At 45.8% G+C, this 20539-nt stretch overlaps 1 protein-coding gene across 5 annotated transcripts; it reads right to left on the reverse strand.

Moving 5' to 3' along the window:
• Positions 1–462: 462 nt before the first annotated feature.
• On the reverse strand, positions 463–12592 carry SLITRK2 (SLIT and NTRK like family member 2). 5 transcript variants are annotated; one of them, XM_027609171.2, is made up of 4 exons: positions 12087–12592; positions 8419–8472; positions 8148–8323; positions 463–7919 (listed from the first exon to the last, which is right to left on the reverse strand). In XM_027609171.2, exon 4 carries the CDS (start codon positions 7874–7876, stop codon positions 5339–5341), a length of 2538 nt encoding a protein of 845 aa, XP_027464972.1. In that variant the 5' UTR covers positions 7877–7919; positions 8148–8323; positions 8419–8472; positions 12087–12592; the 3' UTR covers positions 463–5338. The 5 variants fall into 5 exon arrangements, with proteins under 5 accessions (XP_027464972.1, XP_027464975.1, XP_027464974.1 ...); XM_027609174.2 differs by lacking the exon at positions 8148–8323; XM_027609173.2 differs by lacking the exon at positions 12087–12592 and having other exon boundaries at positions 8158–8323; positions 8419–8792.
• Positions 12593–20539: the final 7947 nt, after the last annotated feature.

The raw sequence follows: 20539 nt of genomic DNA on the forward strand, positions 1-20539 counted from the left end.
GAGACATCTGTGTCTGAACTGGTTTTTGTTCCTTTTTTCACTTTTAATTTTTTAAGTCTGATACTAATGGACATTCATGGAAAAGTATTAATATGTTTTTTAAAAGTTCAGTTTACCTTTAATATATAAATTATAATCATATATGGAATAGAAGACCTTAATTTGTAAGCATTTGAACACCTTACAACAAAGTTCCAGTAATACTTTGTCATTAATTCCACTTAAGTTTCTCTAATTCTAAAGGATTTTTCTAATTCAAGATACTTTGTCATTAATTCCTTTTAAAATCAAAGAACTTTTCTAACGAATTCAAATGTTCTTTCTTAGTGAATATTTATTAACTGTATTTATTTACTGAAAGCTAACTCTAGCATAAAGTACCTGTATAAACAGTTTATCCAATAGAACACAATGTCGTTGATCACATTTTCAGTATTTCATTTTGCCTATTAACAGCCCAAACCATGACATTCAGTTTTTTTAGACAATGTCACTACTTGGTACAGAAGTCTACACGAGAGCTTGTTTCATTTGCCATTTATTCCAATAACTTGACAACAATTATTTGCCACTAACTCTTACAGTATTTGTACAGGTACTTTCAAGCTAAAATACCGCTAAAAAATTCCAACGCACATGCAATTCAATATATTTACATAATAACATATTTATTATAAAACCTGTGACTCTAAGCACTTTATAGGATGTGAATACAGGAGTCACTCTACCCTCTAAGAAAACACAGCCACATCTGAGAGAGGAGATGCTGCGGACAAGAGTGAAGCGGGTTGGCTACTCGGACCACTCAGGCATGCTACTGTACATCCTGGAATCGCTCGGTAGCTCAGTTCACACGAAAGAGCAGCAAAGTTTCAAGTACAAGCCCTTAGCACCCAAGAAACCTGCAGCACGTGCAGAACACACTCTTATGCGGCAGGTGGGCTCTGGTTTAAGCAAAGTCGATATTGAAAACCCAAACATACAAAAACCAATGAATTAGAGGGATGACTTGTATTATAAAATGGTTTTCTGCTTTAGAAAACGATTCACAAGTTTCCTCTAAGTGGCAGCTCCCCTAATGCATTGAAAATACAATTTGATTTACAAAATTTCAGTTTACACGTGACTTCTTGCACAACCATTGTGAGAAGTAAAGTAAACCTGTATACAGTACTGAATTTTCTCTCTCAGGATCTAGGTGAGTGTCTTATCATAGTACTGGTAAAGGACACTTAAGCCAAAATGTTACCTTTTAAGCCACTGAAATATAAAGCAAATACTGCCTCTAAAACATGGCTATTCCAGAAAATTTAAGTACGTTTGTGATTTTGTATTTACAGTTTGGGGACGACTCATCTTTATAATGTAGATCTTTAGATAGCCCAAGTCTGTAGCTATCTTGAGGCCATAATATTGGGCCCTGTCCTGCAGAAATTTGTTTTATTTTTGTGGGGTTTTCCCCCTTTTTAGCTGCGTAATTTTAAAAGAGATGTTAACGGTGGTTACACTGTAGCTAGTCTATGACGTCTTACTCTTATACTTCATTGCACAGAATCACCTTTAAAAAAATCCAACTTCCTGCATTTCTTTACTGTTCTCACTGTTGACTCTGGGCGATTGTCATTCAAATAAGGTTCTCCTTTATTAGCTGTTAGCTCCCTGGGGGGGGGGGGGTTGGGGAGGGTTGGGGGGGGCAGAGATCCTATCTATCTCTCTGCCCCCCACCCAGCACACATCATAGAGCCTGGCACCTAGGAAGCAAGCACTCAATAAATATTTATTGGACGAATGAATGAATGAAGAAATGATTGAATTGGGAGAATCGTCTGAAAAGCTTTCTTCACTCTAGCATCCAATCCAGTATGTTTCTGGAATGTGTACAGTCAAAATGAATTTCCAGAGTCTTAAAAATCACAGAATCTCTCTCTTGTTCCCTATATGGGTGTTTTTTTTTTAGAATCCATTAAAATATGGAGCCCTTGATGACATGGAAATATTTAGAAAAATTAAATCACCTTAGAGGTCAGAGGGCAAAGCAGAGGAATTTGAAGAGTCATTTCCTTACTCACCAACTGCTGGAGGGAACAAAAAAGGCAAACAGATTGACTAAAGTCCAAAACCAAATCAAACTTGGCAGTTGTGTCCAGACCGAGAAATAGTACTTTTGAGTGTTTCAATACAAACTTAGCCACAGGTATACTCAGAAACAATGAAAGCAAATCATTAAGAGCTAGAATCGAAGGAAATTACCATTTGCCATTTGTAGGGCCAGACACATAGATCTGTTCCAGGCAGGACCGGGGGAGATCGCACTCTGTTGGCTGGAACCATTTCGCTGTGCTGATGCTCATGCCCATTACAGGTTGCATAGGAAATAAAAGTGAAATAGCAAAATCCAGCTGTAGGAGATAAAAACAAAATCCTACAATAAAATAGCACTTGAGTGGATAAAGCAAAATAATATAGTCGGTGGGGATGCTAATAAGTTAATAAACGTAAAAGTATTTGTGATTGCATTAGGAAATAAAGCTTCAGAGTATATGGTGTATGAGGCCTTTTAAATGAAATAGTCTGACCCACATTCAAACAATTTCATCTTAAAACCTAATACAAATGAAGTAGAAATCTAAAGAACGTGAGAATCTGGATTTGCACCATAAGTACTAAGCGAGAGAGTGTATGAATCTGAGTTCTTCCAGGAGGCCTCTTAAAAATCATGTAACTACATGAATATTAAGCTATCTCTGTTTAAGATCAATGAAATGGGTTTTTCTATGGATAATGGAATGACTTTCAGGTGAATGAGAACAAACCCTGACGTAGAGTCACTACATCAGTAGCTCTAGTTAGATGTATAGTTTAAACTTAAAAACTATCTTAACAGGATATGTATCCTAATTTGCCTTTATAATCACTTCCCAAAATATCTACCTCTGTATTCTGTGTTTATCATTGCACCAAATGAAAGCAGCCACAAGAAGATTTTTGAAACTCTTTTATATATATATATAACATGTATATATATGTATATATCTATATATGTATATATATATATAAAACACACACACACACGTATATGTATATACTTCACTCAAAGAGGAGGTGGTTTTTCTGGGAGCTGTCTCCAAATTCAGTTAGCATAATATTCTCTCTCCTCTTGTATGAAATGTAAAATCTCACTACATTAACTTTCTTGTACATCATTTCGGGCCACCATTCTTGACTTTGATCTAATGGATTTGAATAGTAATTATGATCTCTAATCAAAGAGTGAACATGTTAGCTTGTCACTGTAGATATTCAGAGATTTTAGGTTGTTAAGGGCATTTTTTCCCCGAATGCCATTTACATTCAAATATACACAATTAACTTCTATTGTTAAAAAAAAAAAAAAAACAACGATTTTGCACCAGTAGTTCTTAATCCAAATCATTTGGACTTAAGTAATTTCTAATTGCAAGCCTATCACATGAATTGTTTATAGTGACAGACAATATACTATTAGTCATTTTAAAGCTTTAAAAGTAAGTTATCAGGATCCACTTCAATCTCCACATGATAATAAAGGATTATTATGTGCAGTAACCTATTTATGAAAAGGAAACAGTGTGCTTCTTTCAGACGCCATCAATTGCTTTAATAAGGAATTGAAAAGCTGGACTACTTTATATGCAGATCACCATCCCAGTTGCATAAGGATTTACAATAGACAAAACAAAACTATGTTTTGTTGTAAAGAAGGGCTGTTTGTTCAAATCGCACAATAATGTTTGCATCTAAAAATTCTTTACAGGCTAATAAGCCTTCATAAACGTTATATAGACTTGGTTAGTTAAAATCATTCTAATGCTAAGACCAAAACGAAAGGCTTGCTTGAGCTGACAGGGAAGAATTCAAGTAACACATGCCTAAAGAAGGCAGACGAGAAAAGATGCTTCCTTTCTTGGTTCAGGTACTTTTTAATTGATTTGGAGATGCAAAGAGTACGTGATCTGATAGCACCTCATTAACGCTTCAATAAATGTAAGAGGAAAACGCTGCTTTCTCAGAAAATGTGAAAATTGAGGATTCGGAGCCTAATCTTTAATCCTAAAAGAAATAGAAAGTGATGTACACGTTTGTCTCTGCTGCCTTGAATTTGCAGAGAACTTACTTGGGATGTTTTAATCTCACCTTTGAAGGGGTTCCTTCAAGGTATTTAATGGCTCATATGTCTTTATTAAATGAGGTGTGTGGCGGCCTCTACTGGTGTGTGTTTATAGAAAGTGTTTCAATAGGCAGAAAAAATATTAATATCAATTAAAAAGTTAGAAATACAGACTCTGTCATTTAAATATATAAAAATATCTAATTTAATGCAGAAAAAATATATTACAAGTTGTGTAATGCACTCTTAATTAGGAAAATAATCTAAAACACTGACCACATTAGTGTAAAATAATGGTTTACGGAAGGGCATTAATTGTTCAATGCACTCTGAGATTGGGTTAAATATCTTTTATTAATGAATTACTAATCCCGACTGAGGCAGCTTCTTACCTCTAGTCCACTGTTAAATCCCCTTAGTTGACTTAAATAAAATCACTTAGAACAAACCCAGAGGAAAGGAAATATTTTACAGTTAAATCTCTAAAGTCCTACAACTAGAATCATTTGATGACAGGCTGGTTTCTATAACTCAAGCAAACTGTATGTTGACTTAATATAGCTGACATTTTTATCTATTTTACAGTGTTTTTAATTTCAAAAATACAACACATTAAAATATGTTCAATTTATCGAAGCTAAAAGCAACACTTAAGTAATGTACTTAAAGTGCAAAGGCACTTTAACACAAAGAAGTGATGCCTAGTGGCTATACTTGGTAACTGAAGACGGAAATACCATATATCATTATTTACAAAAGAATTTATGGTCTCAAAAGATCTTTGGAGATCTTCTACAAAATACGCTAAATATCCATTTTTACGTGAAAAGTCTGCTTACTCTTTCTTCATTCACTATAATCTCCTCTTCCCATTCCCACACTGGAAAAATAAAAGAAGAAAAAAGAAACAAAACCATAAACAAAATATATGAACAAAATGCACTGTAGAAACATTCATGTTCACTGATGATTCCTAAGGAGAGAATTGGGGGGAGGGGGAGGAGGAAGAGAGAGTGGGGTGCGGGGGAAGCAAGAGAGAAATAATTTAAAGGAAAACTTGGAAAAGCAGTATCATTGCTTCGCCCCATCCCCCAAACATTTTCACAGTCCCCCATTGATGCTGAGGGAGGGAGAACACAAACACACACAAAAGCAAATGTAGTGCCTCCAACAGTTCGGAGCAGCATCCCTTCACAGCTGACTGATTGCAGTTTGTTTTTCCAGAACTTCGAGGTAGTCTGGTTCTGACTGCGGCTTAGCTTGCAGTAAAGGGTGGTCGGGTTTTGACTGCCCCACAAAGCATTTCCTGGGAGTTCCGTATAAAACGGTTTTATTGATTCTGTCTTGGTTTTGGCGTCGAGATTCGTACGAAGGGGCGAACTGCCTTTTAGGTAAGGTACAAAAGTTATAGTGGACTAGTCCTGCACTGGGAAGTTCCTTGACTCGCTCCGCGATATTCTGATACAGCAGCTCGGGCTCTCTCGGCGTGGCTTGCTTTTCAAGCAACTCAGTGGCACTTATCGTGTAAGCCAGCGTGGCTGGCTCTTCTTTCTTCTCCTCCAGGTTGCCATAGCTGAAGTCTTGCAGGTTTCGGTAATAGGCTACTGGGTCTCCCTCCTTCTGCATGTAGATGGGGTTTTGGCACATCTGCCCCACAGGTGGGGGGATATAGTTATAGACGTGGCCGTCCATTTTATCCTGAGCCTCGGTATTGTAAGACCCATACTGTAGCTGGAAGGAGCTGACATCTAGGTTGTTGGCACTCCGCGGCACACTGGGCACCCCCTTTCTGCGCTTTAGGACAAAGACGAATAAGCCGGCCCCAAAACAGACAGATAAGATAAAGACAACAAGCAATCCTAAAATTAAGACGGAAAGTGGAACTTCGGTGTGGAGCTCCGGATAGGAACTGGGAGACACACTAAGCGACCGAGGAGTGTCTGTGTTGTGATTCATGGACAAAACGGTTCCGTCTGACAAGTTGGGGCTGTCGGGACAGATAGCTTCCCTCCCCAGAAACTTCAGGATCTCCCCGGCATGCTTTGCGGGAGATTCGCAGGTCACCTCATTGATGATGACCGGGGAATTGGCATGTTCCGTCCAGTCCTTTAGCCCCATGATGTCACAGGTGCAGTCCCATGGGTTCTCTTGCAGATCTATCTGGATAAACGCCGGAAGCTGATCCAGAACCCCTTTCACAGGCAGGTGAGAAAAATGGTTGTTTCTCAGATTCAGCCTGGTGAGGGCCGTTCCCCCAAATATATTATCGGGTAGGGAGCGCAGCAGGTTGTTATTCAGAAACAGTAGCTGTAGGTTAATCAAAGCATCAAAGGTCAGTGGCTTAATCTCCTTGATGACATTATACTCTAAATAGAGATACTGCAAGCTCTGCAGTCCATCAAACATAGAAGGATACAGCACTTCAAGGTAATTGCCATTCAGGTAAAGTCTGCGTAAACTGGTCAGGTTTGTGAAGGCACCTTCCTGAATGACTGCAATCCTGTTGTTTCCTAAATGCAACAAGTCCAAAGAACTGTATTCTAAGAGGTCGTTCTTATAGACAGTTTGAAGATAGTTCCCTGTCAGGTAGAGCTTCTTTGGACTGGTAGGTTTGGGCTGCAGGTCGGAGATATTCGTGAACTTCCTTTCTTGGCAATTTACGTTTAGGCCATTGTCTGAGCTCTGAGAGGTACAGACACAGCTGCTGGGGCAGGTGAGGGGCACGGGGGACTTGGTCTGGTACACCATGATCGGCCCAAAGCTCTGCCTGTCCTTTGACACGGTGACCCTGGGAGTCGGGCGATTTCTCATTTTGGGGGGCCGGCTGGCTTTGGGAGCCCTGGTTGGGTTGAGAGCGGGATTCATGGTGGGCGACAGCCTTTGGACGTGCGTGTCTGCATGACTGCCCCTCTGGCTGGAGTCGCCGGTACTTTTTCTGGGACAGAGATCTTGCCTGGTCAGCTGGGTCACATCTTTCCCATGCAGTCGAAAGGGAGTTTCACAGACAATCTCCCCGACAAACACAGTTATGGTGTCCAGCCAAGCCTTGAGAGGAAGTAAGTCACAAGTGCAATTCCATGGGTTCTCCTCCAGCTGAATCTCCATGATCCCTCCAATGTGCTCAAGGACGCCAGCAAAAGGCATCACTTTCAGCCTGTTCCCTCTCAGGTCTAAGTGGGTCAGCAGGACGAAGCGGAACACATTGCTGGGCAGCGACAGCAGAAGGTTGTCATTCAGGATGAGCACTTTGAGCTTATTCAGTTTGCTGAACGCCCCTGCCTCGATGGCACTGATGTAATTGTAGTCGGCCTGGAGGTACTCGAGGTTCTCCAGGCCCAGGAAGGTGTCTTCCCTCAGCACCTCGAGCTTGTTGTTGTTGAGGTGCAGTCTCTTGAGGGTTTTCAGGCCGCTGAACGCCCCAGTTCGGATCTCCTGCAGCCCGTTGTTGCCCAGGTGGAGAGTCACAGCGTTGGAGTAATTGACGAACTCGTTAGGGTACAGTCTCGTCAGGAGGTTTCCATTGAGGAAAAGCTGATAGATTCGATACTGGGGCGGCTGGAGCAGGCTGACAGTTGTAAATCCTTTGTTTTCGCAGTTAATATTCAGGACGTTTTCCTTCTCTTCACACAGGCAGCGGATCTTGCAAATGTCTTTGGCAGTTTTGCGGCTCTCCGTCTGTAAGATCCCGGCCACGGTTAACACACTGAGGAACCAAACGCCGCTCAGCATCTTTAGGCACCGTCGGTGTCAGTTCAGGTACCTACAGGCAAACCTTGGGGAAGGGTGCCGGGGAGAGAGCAGGATGCGGGGGAGAGAGAAACAAGGAAGCCCGATTAAAATGGCAAAGCAAGGGGGCGGAGTGGGAGGCAGGGAGAATGCGGGGAGTGGGCAACGCGGCAGAATGAAATCACTGCGTTTCTCGAAGCGGTTTCTTCTCTCCTCGCCCTCCCCCTCCTCCCGGCCCCCGCCAACCCACCCACACGCGCGTCCCGGAGCATACATGCTTGCACCTGATTTCCCGGCGGGTCGCAGCCAGCCGCGGAGTCATTAGTAATCGAGTTGTCCTACTAAATCCAGCCCATCACCTCCTCCCCTGGGGTATCTTGAAGAGATCTCGGGCGGCTCGCCCCTCTTAGGCTCGCAGCAGAAATTGCTTTACTTTTTTTTTTTTTTTAACTGCGCAAAAAGGGGGTGGGAAAATCAGGGGACTGGCGGTGGGGGAGGGGGAGAGGATGGAAGAACGAAGACAGCGCGGGGTGGGGGTTACTCACACATCAGGAGAAGACGGGACCCCTCTCCTCTGCAGTCCGCCAGTAGTTTAGCATCTTCGGAAAGAGAAGAAGAGCAAGGTAAAAAGACGCCGCTTCCGGGGGGGATGCCCTGCTTTCTGCCGGCGGATTTAATTTGGCTGGGGGTGGGGGGGTGCGCAGAAATTAGAAATCCGGCAGGCCTCAGGGGAGGAGAGGAGGGCCCGAGCGGCGGGAGGCCGAGTCGACGGGGACCCGATGTTGCGACTGCGTAGGGAGGTCGGAGAGCCGGCCGGCTCCGGGCGGCGGGAGGCGGCGGCGGCAGCGGCGGCCGAGCCTGGGCGCGCGCTTCCAATTCGGTGGCAGCGGCAGCAGTGCGCCGAGCAGTTTGAATTTGAGAGGTTTTGCAGGCTCCCCCGGACAGGGCTAGGGTGACGTCACGCGGGGAGGGGGCAGGCGGTGGATCCAGGGCGCGCGGTGGGGGAGGGAGGGGCAGATGCTTCCCTTCCCTGCGAGTGGCTTTGCAAAGCTCAAATCCCGGCTGCGTCAGTTGAATCTGAACTACTCCACCTCCCACCCGGCGGGCGGCGGGCGAAGCCCCTGGAGGGGGATTCTCCAGGAGGGGCCCCGCGAAGGGGCTGGGACTCCTCCGGCCTCGGGCGCCTTCGAGTGGTTGCTCCCACCTGCCACTCCCTCCGGGCCATTGCCAGTGGGGTCTCATGCCACATTCCCAAGCGGAGGTCCAGATCTTCCCAGGGAGAGGGGTGCGTGTGTTTGTGTGTGTGTGTGTTTGTGCGTGTGCGTGTGTGCAGGAGATGTGCCTCTTAGCCACAGGCCTGGGGCCCGCCTGCCAGCCTCCTAGCTCGTGTGCTCTGATGCTCGTGGTGCCGAGTGGGGTGTGTGCCCGCTCCAGAGCGCCTGTGTAGGAGGGGACTTGTGCTTTTACATACAGAGCTTTTTTTTTTCAGTGCGGAGAGAATTACTTTCTGGGGCGGTGACTGGCCAAACAGATATTTGCCTGGATTCTGAGAGCCAGCTCAACGTTAGAGAGAAATCACAACAAAACCATCCCCCATCCCCCCCCCCCCCCCCCGCCCTTGAGAGTTAGCCAGATAATGAAGTTTAAACGTGTGCTTTTCGACTGCAGGAAGGAGGAGTGGGCGTCAGAAAGGCACTGCCAGGCTGAGCCTCACTGGCGGGGTGTGGGAGCTCAGGAGTGGGAGCCCACGGAGGGGGCCTAAGCCTCCAGGCAGCATTATGAACTGCCAGGTGTGCGGTTTTTGCCTTCATTATCTCGCTCCTCCTGAATTCTCTTAAGGTCCTCTGGAGCCAGGTGTCTCCCGGCATGGAGTCCATCTGCAAGATGTGATGGTCTGCTGTTGCCCGGAAGGGCCGGGCGCAGCCTCTGGTGAGGCAGGAAAAGGAGGCAATGGAAGAGAAGTGGGCAAAGGAATGGACCGAGGATGCGCCTGTCCCACCAAATACTTACACTTGCTTTCCCCGCCTCTTCGGTCCCAGCCTGCTTCAGACCGAGATGACACAGGGTCCCATTGCTGGGCCATATTTGGAAGAGAGACAATCCCACTGGCAAAATGAGCTGCCTGAGAACAGAAAGCCCCCCGCTTCTCCCCTCCTGCCTCCCTGGTAAGCTCAGGCTTTAGGCTTGTTCGGCCCGCACCGTCTCTTTCCTCCCCGATAAGGGCTCTGATAGTTTACAGACTTAGGCACTAAGGCAACCTGTGGCTCTGGCAGCCTCCTCCAGACTGTTCCTCAGGCTTTCACCTTGCCTTCTCCTTTTCCTTTGGGGAAGAACCTTGGACCAGACATCGTGAGCCCCTCCCCATCCTGTAATTCTTGCTTGGGCTTGGGCAAGATCGTTTCCTTCTGGGGCCTCAAATTTCCCTTCTCTGTGCCAAAGGGCGGCACTGAGCTGAGCTGTCCTCGCAGGGGGAGGGGCAGCCGGGTGATGGCCTCCCCACTCTCTATGGCAATTGCATCATTAGATGCAGAGTGATGCAGTGCACGATTAAGCTTCCTTTCACAGCAAAAGGGCATTTGTTCCTCCATATTTCTAAATATTAAATAGACATAGTTCCTAGAGAGATGTGGCTTATTCGTTGTCATTCATTTAACAAGCATTTATTAATTAGGTTAATATTTCATGGAAGCAGAAGCCAACATGAGAGCTGGACAAGACCTTTGCAATCAGATTCATTTTATAGATGAGGACATTCCTCCACCAGGAGAAGTGCTGACTTGCTTAAGTTCAAGAATCTATAAAATGAGAAACAGAACCCAGGGATTCCGCATCCTGGTCCAGGAGATTTCCCCAAAGCTCACTACTGCTTGGTGTGAATTGGAGAAATATCTGCCTAAACTTAAATAATTGGTGGTGGTGTCTTACCTAAATGTGTGCTTTTTAAAAAATTGTATTTGAAAGTGAAATATCAAATATTAGTTTTAGTTCGCAAATAATTTCCTGCAAGACACTGATGACGCTGTCAATACTCCCTGAGCACAGAAACTATTAAGAATTTCAGAGAGAGAGAGAGAGAGAAAGGGGATAGATAGATGGGGGGCAGCTGGCGGAGCCTGAAATCCGTGAAAATTAGTATAGAGTGAAGGAAATGCGGTAGTAAGCTGGCGGGAGTGGGGGGCGACACTGGGAACCCGGAGATGGTGTGACAGATCTTCTTTCCACGGTTAGCTTCCGACACGGGTCGGTGGACTCTCCCACCACTCCTCGGCCTCCACAGCCGCTTTCCCCAAGCACAGTTACTGGGATCGAATGAGCCTCAGCCCGGAAAAAGCACTTTAAGTAAGTTTCATTTGGCCCGGCGTCTCGGGGAGAACGGCCGCGGCACCCCGCTAGGGAGAGCGGGCTTTTACGGTGGCAGAAAGGTTCTGGGGGAACTGGGAGCCCCAGGGAGGCAGAGGCGGACGCTAAAATAAGGCAAACCCTCCCTCTCCTCGTTGGGGCGAGGGAGGCAGAAGCGGGGACTCCGTCGCCTCGATCTCCCGCGCATCTGAGTCGAGCCCGGCTCGGGTCGCCGGTGCTTCCACAGGGCGCCGGAAGGGCCGGCGGGGTTACAGCCTGCGCCGCCCGGCCGCCCGCCAGGCCTCGAGAGGGGTTAACGGGAGTCCGGCGGGCCTGCCGGGGAGGGGTGTCAGCCGCCTGCCCGCCCTTCTCGCACCGCCCCCCCCCCCCCCACGGCAGGTACGGTTCCCGGAGCGCGCTTCCGGCGGCCAGCGGGCCAGGCCATTCCCGGGTCTCCGGGCACCGGGCACCGAGCGCCAGCTCAGTCCTCCTCGCCCTCCCCTGGGCTGCTGGATGCCTGGTGCCCAGCGCTGGGGCCCACAGCTGCGACGGCCACGCGCGCTGCCTTCGCCCCGGCGAGCGTTCTTCTCGGGACCGGCGGCTCTCAGCCGGCACACGGGGCCCGCCCGGCCGGCGGTGGCCCGCGGGGCTGCGCGACCGCCCCGAGCCCGACCACGCCCGCGCGGGCTGTCTCGGAGCGAGCAAGCCGGGCGGGCGGGGGCGGCCACCGAGGGCGGCCGCCGGCGCGCGGTCCCCGGCGGATCGCGCCCCGGCTTCCCGCACCCGGTCCCCCCCCCGCCCCCCCCCTCCACGAGGGGAGGCGGCCGGGAAAGGCAGGGGCTGAGCGCCGCGTTCCCGAGTGCTGAGAACTTACCCGGCGAGCGCGCCACCCGCAGCTTCCCCCGGAGGCGCCCGCAGCATCGGCCAGCCGGGAGGCGCGGGAGCCGGTCCAGCCTCGGACCGGCGCGCCGGGAAGCCGGGGGTCACGGCGGCGAGCGCGGGCGGCGCCCCCAAGGGCAGGCAGATCCCCACTGGAGCGGCTCGCCACCGGGCAGCGCTTCTGGCAGGAAGCAGGGAGAGAGCCGAGAGGGAGGGGGGGAAGAAGAACGGGGGCGGTGGGGGGGGAGGTAGGGACGGCCGCCCCTCTCCCGCACTTATCAATCACCCTGCAGATCAAATGTCCCCGCCGTGCCCCCGGGAGGGGGATGTAGCAGCCCACAAAGAAGCCGCCGCTCCATTTCTCTGACGAGCGCAGTGGCGCGCTGCTCACGCCTCTCGGCCCCTCTCGCCTGGAACTCTGCCCAGCCCTTGCAGCTCCTACCGTGGGCTGGAGCTCGGACTCGGTCAAGTGAAATGAGGATGGCACTCGGTCGGTACCAAATCCCAGGGGAGACTAAGACCACTGGGGGGGAAGTTCCGGACAAGTGAAGAAGCAGCCAGCCCTCCGAGCTGGACGCCCTCAGGGACGGCTGCCTCCCCCAACTAGTAAGCGCCCAATCACTGGAGTTCGCAGGCAGATATGTAAGGACCTCCTACGAGGATGGTAAACAAGGAATTTCCGTATAATATGGAGCTAAAGCTAGACTTGGGCAAATGTGTTAACAGAAGCAAGCCCTTAACAGCGTGCCAGTCCCTGTGTTCATTTGATTCTTTTTACTCTTCGCGACGTTGCCCGGATCAGCTGGAGCGTACTTTTGGCCATCCCCACCCCCTTCCTTTTCCTCCTTTCTTTTCCCTCTTATTAGTAGTCCAGGTGGTGGCGATTCGACTACAGGAAGGCCCTCAGGGAAAGAGTCACTGTAGTTCAAGAGGGAGGTGTGGTTGCAGTTTCCCTCAAGACCTGCCTTCCCCAGGGCATTGGGCATAAACTTGGAGTTGTGTTCATTTCAGGCAGGATTAGGGAGTTTATTTGGATGGCACCAACACATCTCCCCCTCGATCCCGGAGAAGGGGGGCCTGCGTGAACGCCTTCACTGCCTCCGGTCCTTCTTGTACCCCTGTCCAGAGCCGGGAAAACCCCCAGCTGTTCGGAATCGGCCCCAGTTTGATGATGGAGAAGAGGGGGGTGGACGATGAGCGGGGCCCCAAGTTAGAGCAAACATGAACTCTCCTGCTAATGACTCTGCTTTGGGGTTTGTGTGTTTTCAAGGTTATTTCCTCTACAGTGAAGCCAGGTTCTCACAGCACTGACTTCCACCCCATTCTTGTCCTTCCCCGGGGGAATCTTTTGTGCTTCCTCCTTCTCTTGGGTTTCTTTTCATAATGGTTTTCTAAGGAGACCGTGCTGGGCCTTTTGAAAGGAAAATTACTGATAATCTTATATTGTGACTATAAGCAAAGTTTACTTTCCGAATAGTCCAAAGAATTATCTTTTATAATCGTAGCTCTGAGGTTTTAAGGATCATTGCTGCTCCTTTCACTTCATTCCTGAAAAAGACTTTTTGAGATTTCCCTGCCATTCAGATCATGTGCACAGGGGCAGACTCCTTACCGTTACGTACTCAGAAACATTACCCTGTTTTATTAATGTCCTTATTTGTGCAAAATACTAACCGCGCTGTTTGCTACAGACTACAGCTGTGGTCTGGGCACATCATATTATTACTAACTAGGAAAAGTTAATGCTGTTTCCTCTGTGTCTTTACCTCGTTTCTGACTGTGCCATCTTTTCTTGTAGTTATTTAATGGGTGCTGTAAACAACCACAAAACACAGAGCAGAGAGGCTATTCAAAGGCAGAAATAATGAGACAGTCATGCTGGAAAAAGGAGACAGTTGACTGAGAAGGGTGATGTGTCTCCAGCCAAAGGAAACACACATACAAAAGCAGTAACTTGTTTACAGATGAGATGAGGAACACAGTGTCAGTGATAAAAACCGACATTTTATTTTTGATCCGGTAGAAACATGTAAAATATGGCATGCATCAACTTTAATTAGCCTTGGAAGCAAGGCTAACATGTTTACCAGCGCTCAGAAAAGCATTCAGCAGCCTGTCTTTCCACACGGGACCATACCGATCGGTGGTAAGATAAGAGGAGAAGGAGCAGACTTCTCTTTTCATCAGCACCCGGTTTTCCAGTAAGGGGGTGGCTCCTTCGAAGGGGGTCGTGAAGGCACACACAGACAATGACGGGCTGCGCAAAACTTTCTGTGAGGGCTGTGGCATAGATAATTACGGTAGGAGGGAGCTCGAAGTGTGTGAGTTTCAATTGTACCAATTTATTTGAAAGTTTCTTTATACTGACTTTTCTAAAAGTTTCTGCGTTAGGGGAAAATGTCCTGCTGTACTTGAATATCAAAGACGTGCATATTAACGTACTTTTGTTAATGAATAAAAGTGGCATTGTTAATTCTTTGGTGTAGTGGCATTAGAAACGTATCTCTCTGTTTGTGTGTTCTCTGTCGATCATTTCATCTTACCAGTGGGCTTAGAGATCCCGGATCACAGTGCCAGTAGGGAAATAGAGCAAGAAAATCAAATTGTTCTTCGGTTTTTATCATTTCTTTCTAAGAGTAAGGGAAAACCAGAAATTTCACCTAGGATGAATCAAAAAACAAACATGTGCCTGCATTTCTAAGATGATGCAAATGTTGCCCAATTACTATGTAGTACACAGTTTGAGAATGTTATTTCTCTACCTTCTCTGCACCTATCCAGAGCTGGAAAGCTCTTAAAAAAAAAAAAAAAAAAGACAAAGTAGGAACCTCATGCAGAGTGAGTAATTCTAAGACAGATGTGAGATGTTCTCAGAGAATACCGTCTCTTTTGAATCAAAGGTTTCAAAGAAGATTTCAGAGACAAATTCCTAAATAAAGAAATGCAACACAGAGGACATGCCATTAATACCAGTAATTACAATTTAGAGGATATTGTAGACTTTGGTTCTGTGATGCTATTGAAAGTGTGGATATTTTTAAATTCAATTCCATTATTTTGATTATTTTGGCAGGCATGTTGGCTTGGTTGGAATAGTGCTGGGCCAAGACCCGAGTAGTTTCTCTTTTAATCCAGCACACATCCAAACCCTTAGAGACCTGGATTCAAATTTCACTTCTGCCTCCTACTTGCAGGGGGACCTGAGCAGGCACCTCTCTTAGTTTCCCCACGTAGAAAACTGGGTACTAGAACCTGCCATGTGGAGTCGGTAAGGACGGGATTCGTACAAAAAGCCCTGGAAAATTACGAAGCGGTACATATATGTGAGGGGAAATCTTGACACGAGGGATTCCTAAACTCACTTCTTAAAATAACTAAATTATACAAAAACAGTGATTTTAGTGAGAAAGTAACATTTTAATTTAAATTGGATAACAGAATCAGAATTAGGAAGTTATTGATGATTCTGGTTGGAGTTTTATGATGTCGAACATTCCAGTGGAAACCTAAAAACATTCCATCGTTTCCCTAGATTGTTCCAGAAAGTTGGATCTATGTATATATCAGGGTTTCTCCACCTCAACACTGTCGACATTTTGGACCGGATAATTATCTGTTGGGGGGGGCTGTCACATGTCATGTGGGAGGTTTAAAAGCATCCCTGGCCTCCACTATTCTCCAGTAGCCCCAGTATGCCATCTATATACACACATGCACATATATTATATTACATGTGTGTATATTTGTTTGATGAATATATAATGTGTATGTGTGTATAAATAGCTTACACTTATTTAACAAACACAAACAAATCGAAGGAACGTGATATGCACTATGACCCAGCAACAGAGCGAGAGGAAGACCCCAGGCTCCCTGATGCCCTGCTTTGTGATCTGCTTATGGGTTGAAGCAAGAGCTTCTGGAACCATAGTCCCCTTGTCATGGTCATGCACCCTGAAATATTCCACTGCTGTTTATTTTAAAAATCGCTGGCCATGGCTTTTGCTAAATTGACTTCGTGAATGACTAATAGGTTGGATCTCAGAGGTTGAAAAACACTGACATACAGAATCAGGAAGGGGAGGAAGGAAAAATGGGACCGAACAGAGAAAGGGGGCAGTAAAAAAAAAAGTGGGGGGAGAAGAGAAATAGAGGAAAAAAGAAGTTATAGAAAAACTTATGGTGCTCGACCAATCGTATCGAGTGTCACTTAGCGATGGTACCTGCACCCGAGGGTTCTAGAGGTCCGTCCTTATTGACTGAGTAGAGTGCTTCATCAGTGAGAACCATAGTTAAGCTCACTGGACTTGGAAATAAATATACATGGCAAAAGCCACAGATTTTACAGATAAAGCTTAGGACAGCATTAACAGGTATTTCATTTATCCTGACACATTTCATCCTTTTAATCTCACTGCAGCTGGAAGTTATATTTTGGTCTGGAGTTACAACCTAATGCCTACAGGAGGAAACCAAATTTATTGGGTTTGACATTGCACATTATTGGAACGATATAATGCAGTTGAGCCTCTGTACTAAGTTCTGTTGATTTTATTTATGTATTTATGTTTGACTAGTATAAATATATGGTAAAGTATGTGCTGTGGTAGAGAGTTTACTGCTGACTCTGCTGACACTCCAAAACGTCTGCCCAAAAGATGCCCAGTTCTAAAGAGTTATACCCAGAAGAGCAGCTACTAAGGATTTGCATTAAGTATTTCTGATTTTTTTTAAAAAAGTCATCATTCGTGAAGAGGACCAGGCTATTAATATTCAAAAAGAGCAAGGATGGCACACTCCAGATCTATCCTGAAGTTGTGCTTTGCACAAAATGAAGCGAGGTTTAGAAATTGTGGGTTCAGAGGGGAGGTGAGTGAGATCTAGAAAGTAAATAAAATCATTTCCAAGTAATAGCTGAGTGCAGCATTCAACCATCATTGCAAATCAATGCGAGGAGAATAGTTTTTTTTTTTTGCCTTGAATCTTGATGAGTTATTACTCAGATATGGTTTCAGTTCTTTTTTCCTTCCTTCCATTTTTCTTCTCCCAGGAGCCTTCCTAAATGACATGACAAGGACACTTGGCACGTGCCCTTAGTTACCCGATGATTGCAGGTGGGGTCACCCTGAAGTCAAATGGGATGGCCCTGGGTCGTACCAACGACATTTGCCTCTCTGTCTGTGGCCATACTGTGGTTCCTGGGCAAATTAAAAAGGAAAAAACAAAGCTTCAGATTCCATGACATTCGATATCCCCGAGGCTTCTCAGAAAAAAATAGCCCGAAGTCTCTTTGGAGTGAAGGAACCATATGGAGTTTCTTGTAAGCACTTCGGAGCAACCCCAGGAAACGATGACAGACCTAGAGACAATCATCCACGGATTTGTCCCCCAGCCTGGGCATTACCACAGCAACTGACGTGCAGTAGTAGGGTCCATGTCACTTTATTAATATTTTGAAAGAAGGCAAAGCAAGCTCATTTCTTGCTACACATCAGTGCTTCAGAATAATGAGCTCACTGTGCTGATCCTTTAGCTCTTTATATAAAGATCTAGTTGGCACAGGTCAGGAAATGGCACTATTGGAACTAGATAACTTATTTGCCATCATTTAAATATATTGAATTGTTTTATTTTAATGCATCTTTCCCATAGACATACTCATGTTTTAAGAAGATGTGTACAGTATTACGAAAGGTTGAGGGCTGGTTATTGTTTGCAGCAAGGATGGACAATCGTCGAATGAATCCATGTTCTCAAAATTTTTTAAAAAATATTTATTTACTTAAGTAATCTCTACACCCCATGTGGGGCTCAAACTCACAACCCTGAGGTCAAGAGTTGCATGCTCTTCTGACTGAGCCAGCCAGGAGCCCCTCTGCATACAGTTTTTGTAAGTATAATCAGTCAACCTAAGATAGCTTCTATCTCCTTTTTTAAAGATTTTATTTATTTATTTGAGAGAGAGAGAGAGAGAGAGTACGAGTGGGGGAGGGGAGAGGGAGAAGCAGACTCTCCACTGAGCAGAGAGCCCGATGTGGTGCTCTATCCTAAGACCCTGGGATCATGACCTGACCCGAAGGCAGACGCTTAACCGACTGAGCCACCCAGGCGCCCCTAACTTCTATCTCTTGAATACAAATAAACAGCACATAAAAATTTTAGGTAAGCCTGAGTCCCTGCCGTAAAGTTCCAGTTGCTTGGAATTCAAATATGTGATTTACTCAAGGGTCTGAACAGATCTGCTGTGATTTACACTGATAGCACTGGGGTGTATTAGGCAACAATGAAATTCATTTATTACCCCTGCTATGGCCATTAGCCTAGTTCAGTCTTGAGCTATAGTAATGATATTGATCACAGGCCACCTGGCTTCATCAAACTGTGCTTCTCCACTGATTGTTTTTTCCTTTTTTTTTTAATTTTATTGTGTTAGTCACCATACATTACATCATTAGTTTGTGATGTAGTGTTCCATGATTCATTGTTTGCGTATAACACCCAGTGCTCCATGCAGAACGTGCCCTCTTTAATACCCATCACCGGGCTAACCCATCCCCCACCCCCTCCCCTCTAGAACCCTCAGTTTGTTTCTCAGAGTCCATAGTCTCTCATGGTTCGTCTCCCCCTCCGATTCCCCCCCTTCATTTTTCCCTTCCTACTATCTTCTTTTTTTTAACATATAATGTATTATTTGTTTCAGAGGTACAGGTCTGTGATTTTTAAGCAAGTGGTTTATCAAAAATAAAGTCCTGGAACATTAATGAACCATGATACTCATGTGGACTTTAAATTATCCAAATTCTTGATCCATTTTCAGTATTAATATTCAATAACACCTTAGATAATTTTTAAAAACTCCTGTGACATACTAATATAACAAATACTCTATGCAGAAAGATCTCAAAATACAGGGGAGTAGGGCAAGTGATCTACAAATAAACTTTGCAAATTTACAAAGCTGCTTTCATGCATGTTCGATTGTTATCTTTCATTGAAATACCAAAGGAATTAGTCATCTTTAAGAATTTTCTACTTGTGGGGCGCCTGGGTGGCTCAGTTGTTAAGCGTCTGCCTTCGGCTCAGGTCCTGATCCCAGGGTCCTGGGATCGAGCCCCACATCGGGCTCCCTGCTCGGTGGGAAGCCTGCTTCTCCCTCTCCCACTCCCCCTGCTTGTGTTCCCTCTCTTGCTGTGTCTCCCTCTGTCAAATAAATAAATAAAATCTTTAAAAAGAAAAAAGAATTTTCTACTTGTAAAATGTCAGTGATTATTTTGGGTCTAGATGTTGACTGGAAGCACTTGATAGCCTAAGAATTTGTCTTTTATATGTATATCTGCCTGCCTGCCTTCCTCCCCTCTCTCCTTTTTCCTCTTAAAGTTGACCTGGGAATTCCTTCATCCACAATTAGATGTTTTGTCAAAGAAAACTATAAACACCACAGGCAGCAGTCTGTCTCCTAGGAAAATGATCACTTGGAATGGGCCAACACCGCAGAGAAGTTTCTCCCAGAAAGATGCCATCGTGATTGCTATTTCTGCTTGAGTTGTCCCTAGACTAGTAGAATGGTAGTGCTGGGCAGGGCTTTGGATGGGAGATTTATCCTACCTTCCCCTGTGGTTTGTGTGCACCACCTGCATCCACCTCCCCTGGGCTCTTGGTAAACGGGCAGATTTCTGGGCCCCGCCCCAGACTCACTGAAAGGACTTCTCTGAAGGTGGAGTCAGGGAATGGTATTTTTATAGGATTCTCAAGGGACTCTGATGCAAATTGCAGGGCCAGTTCTAGTCTCGAGCGACTGAGTGAATGAGTGAGTGAGCGAGAGCACACGTGGGGTATGGGGCAGAGGGAGAAGCAGACCCTCCACTGAGCAGTGAGCCCAATGAGGCACTCGATCCCGGGACCCCGGGATCATGACCTGAGCCGAAGGCAGACGCTTTACCAACTGAGCCACCCAGGCACCCCTGATACTTTAGTTTTAAAATTGGATTTTTTTCAATGACAGGCAGCATTAAAATTTAATGCAGCAAATGAACCATGTTACAGTATTCCCATAAAAAGTGGCTTGGTGGTCAGGCACATGAAGTGATAACGTTTTATTACAAACTCTTGACTACAAGTTTATTGCTATTTATTTGTGCTTTGGGTGATTAACTCTATAAAATGGAATAAAGTGCTTGATAAATACTTATTGAATTGAAAAAAAAAAGAGCACAGACCTTGGTGTTGAGTTTGAAAAGATTTCCTTTATTATCAGCATAAAGATGCTAAAATCTCAAATTTAATGGAATCTGAAGTAGCTTAGTTTTCGTGTTATCATTTACTGGGTCTGCCGAATCCTTATGAAGATATTGCAGGGAGACCAGTGTCCATAATATTTTTTGTTTTGTCTTTTGCTTTCTTCTTCACGTCAAAATTTTGAGTAAAGTTATATAAACCCTTCAGAAAAGG

Source organism: Zalophus californianus, chromosome X (genome assembly GCF_009762305.2).
Source record: "Zalophus californianus isolate mZalCal1 chromosome X, mZalCal1.pri.v2, whole genome shotgun sequence".
NCBI classification, from domain to species: Eukaryota; Metazoa; Chordata; class Mammalia; order Carnivora; family Otariidae; genus Zalophus; species Zalophus californianus.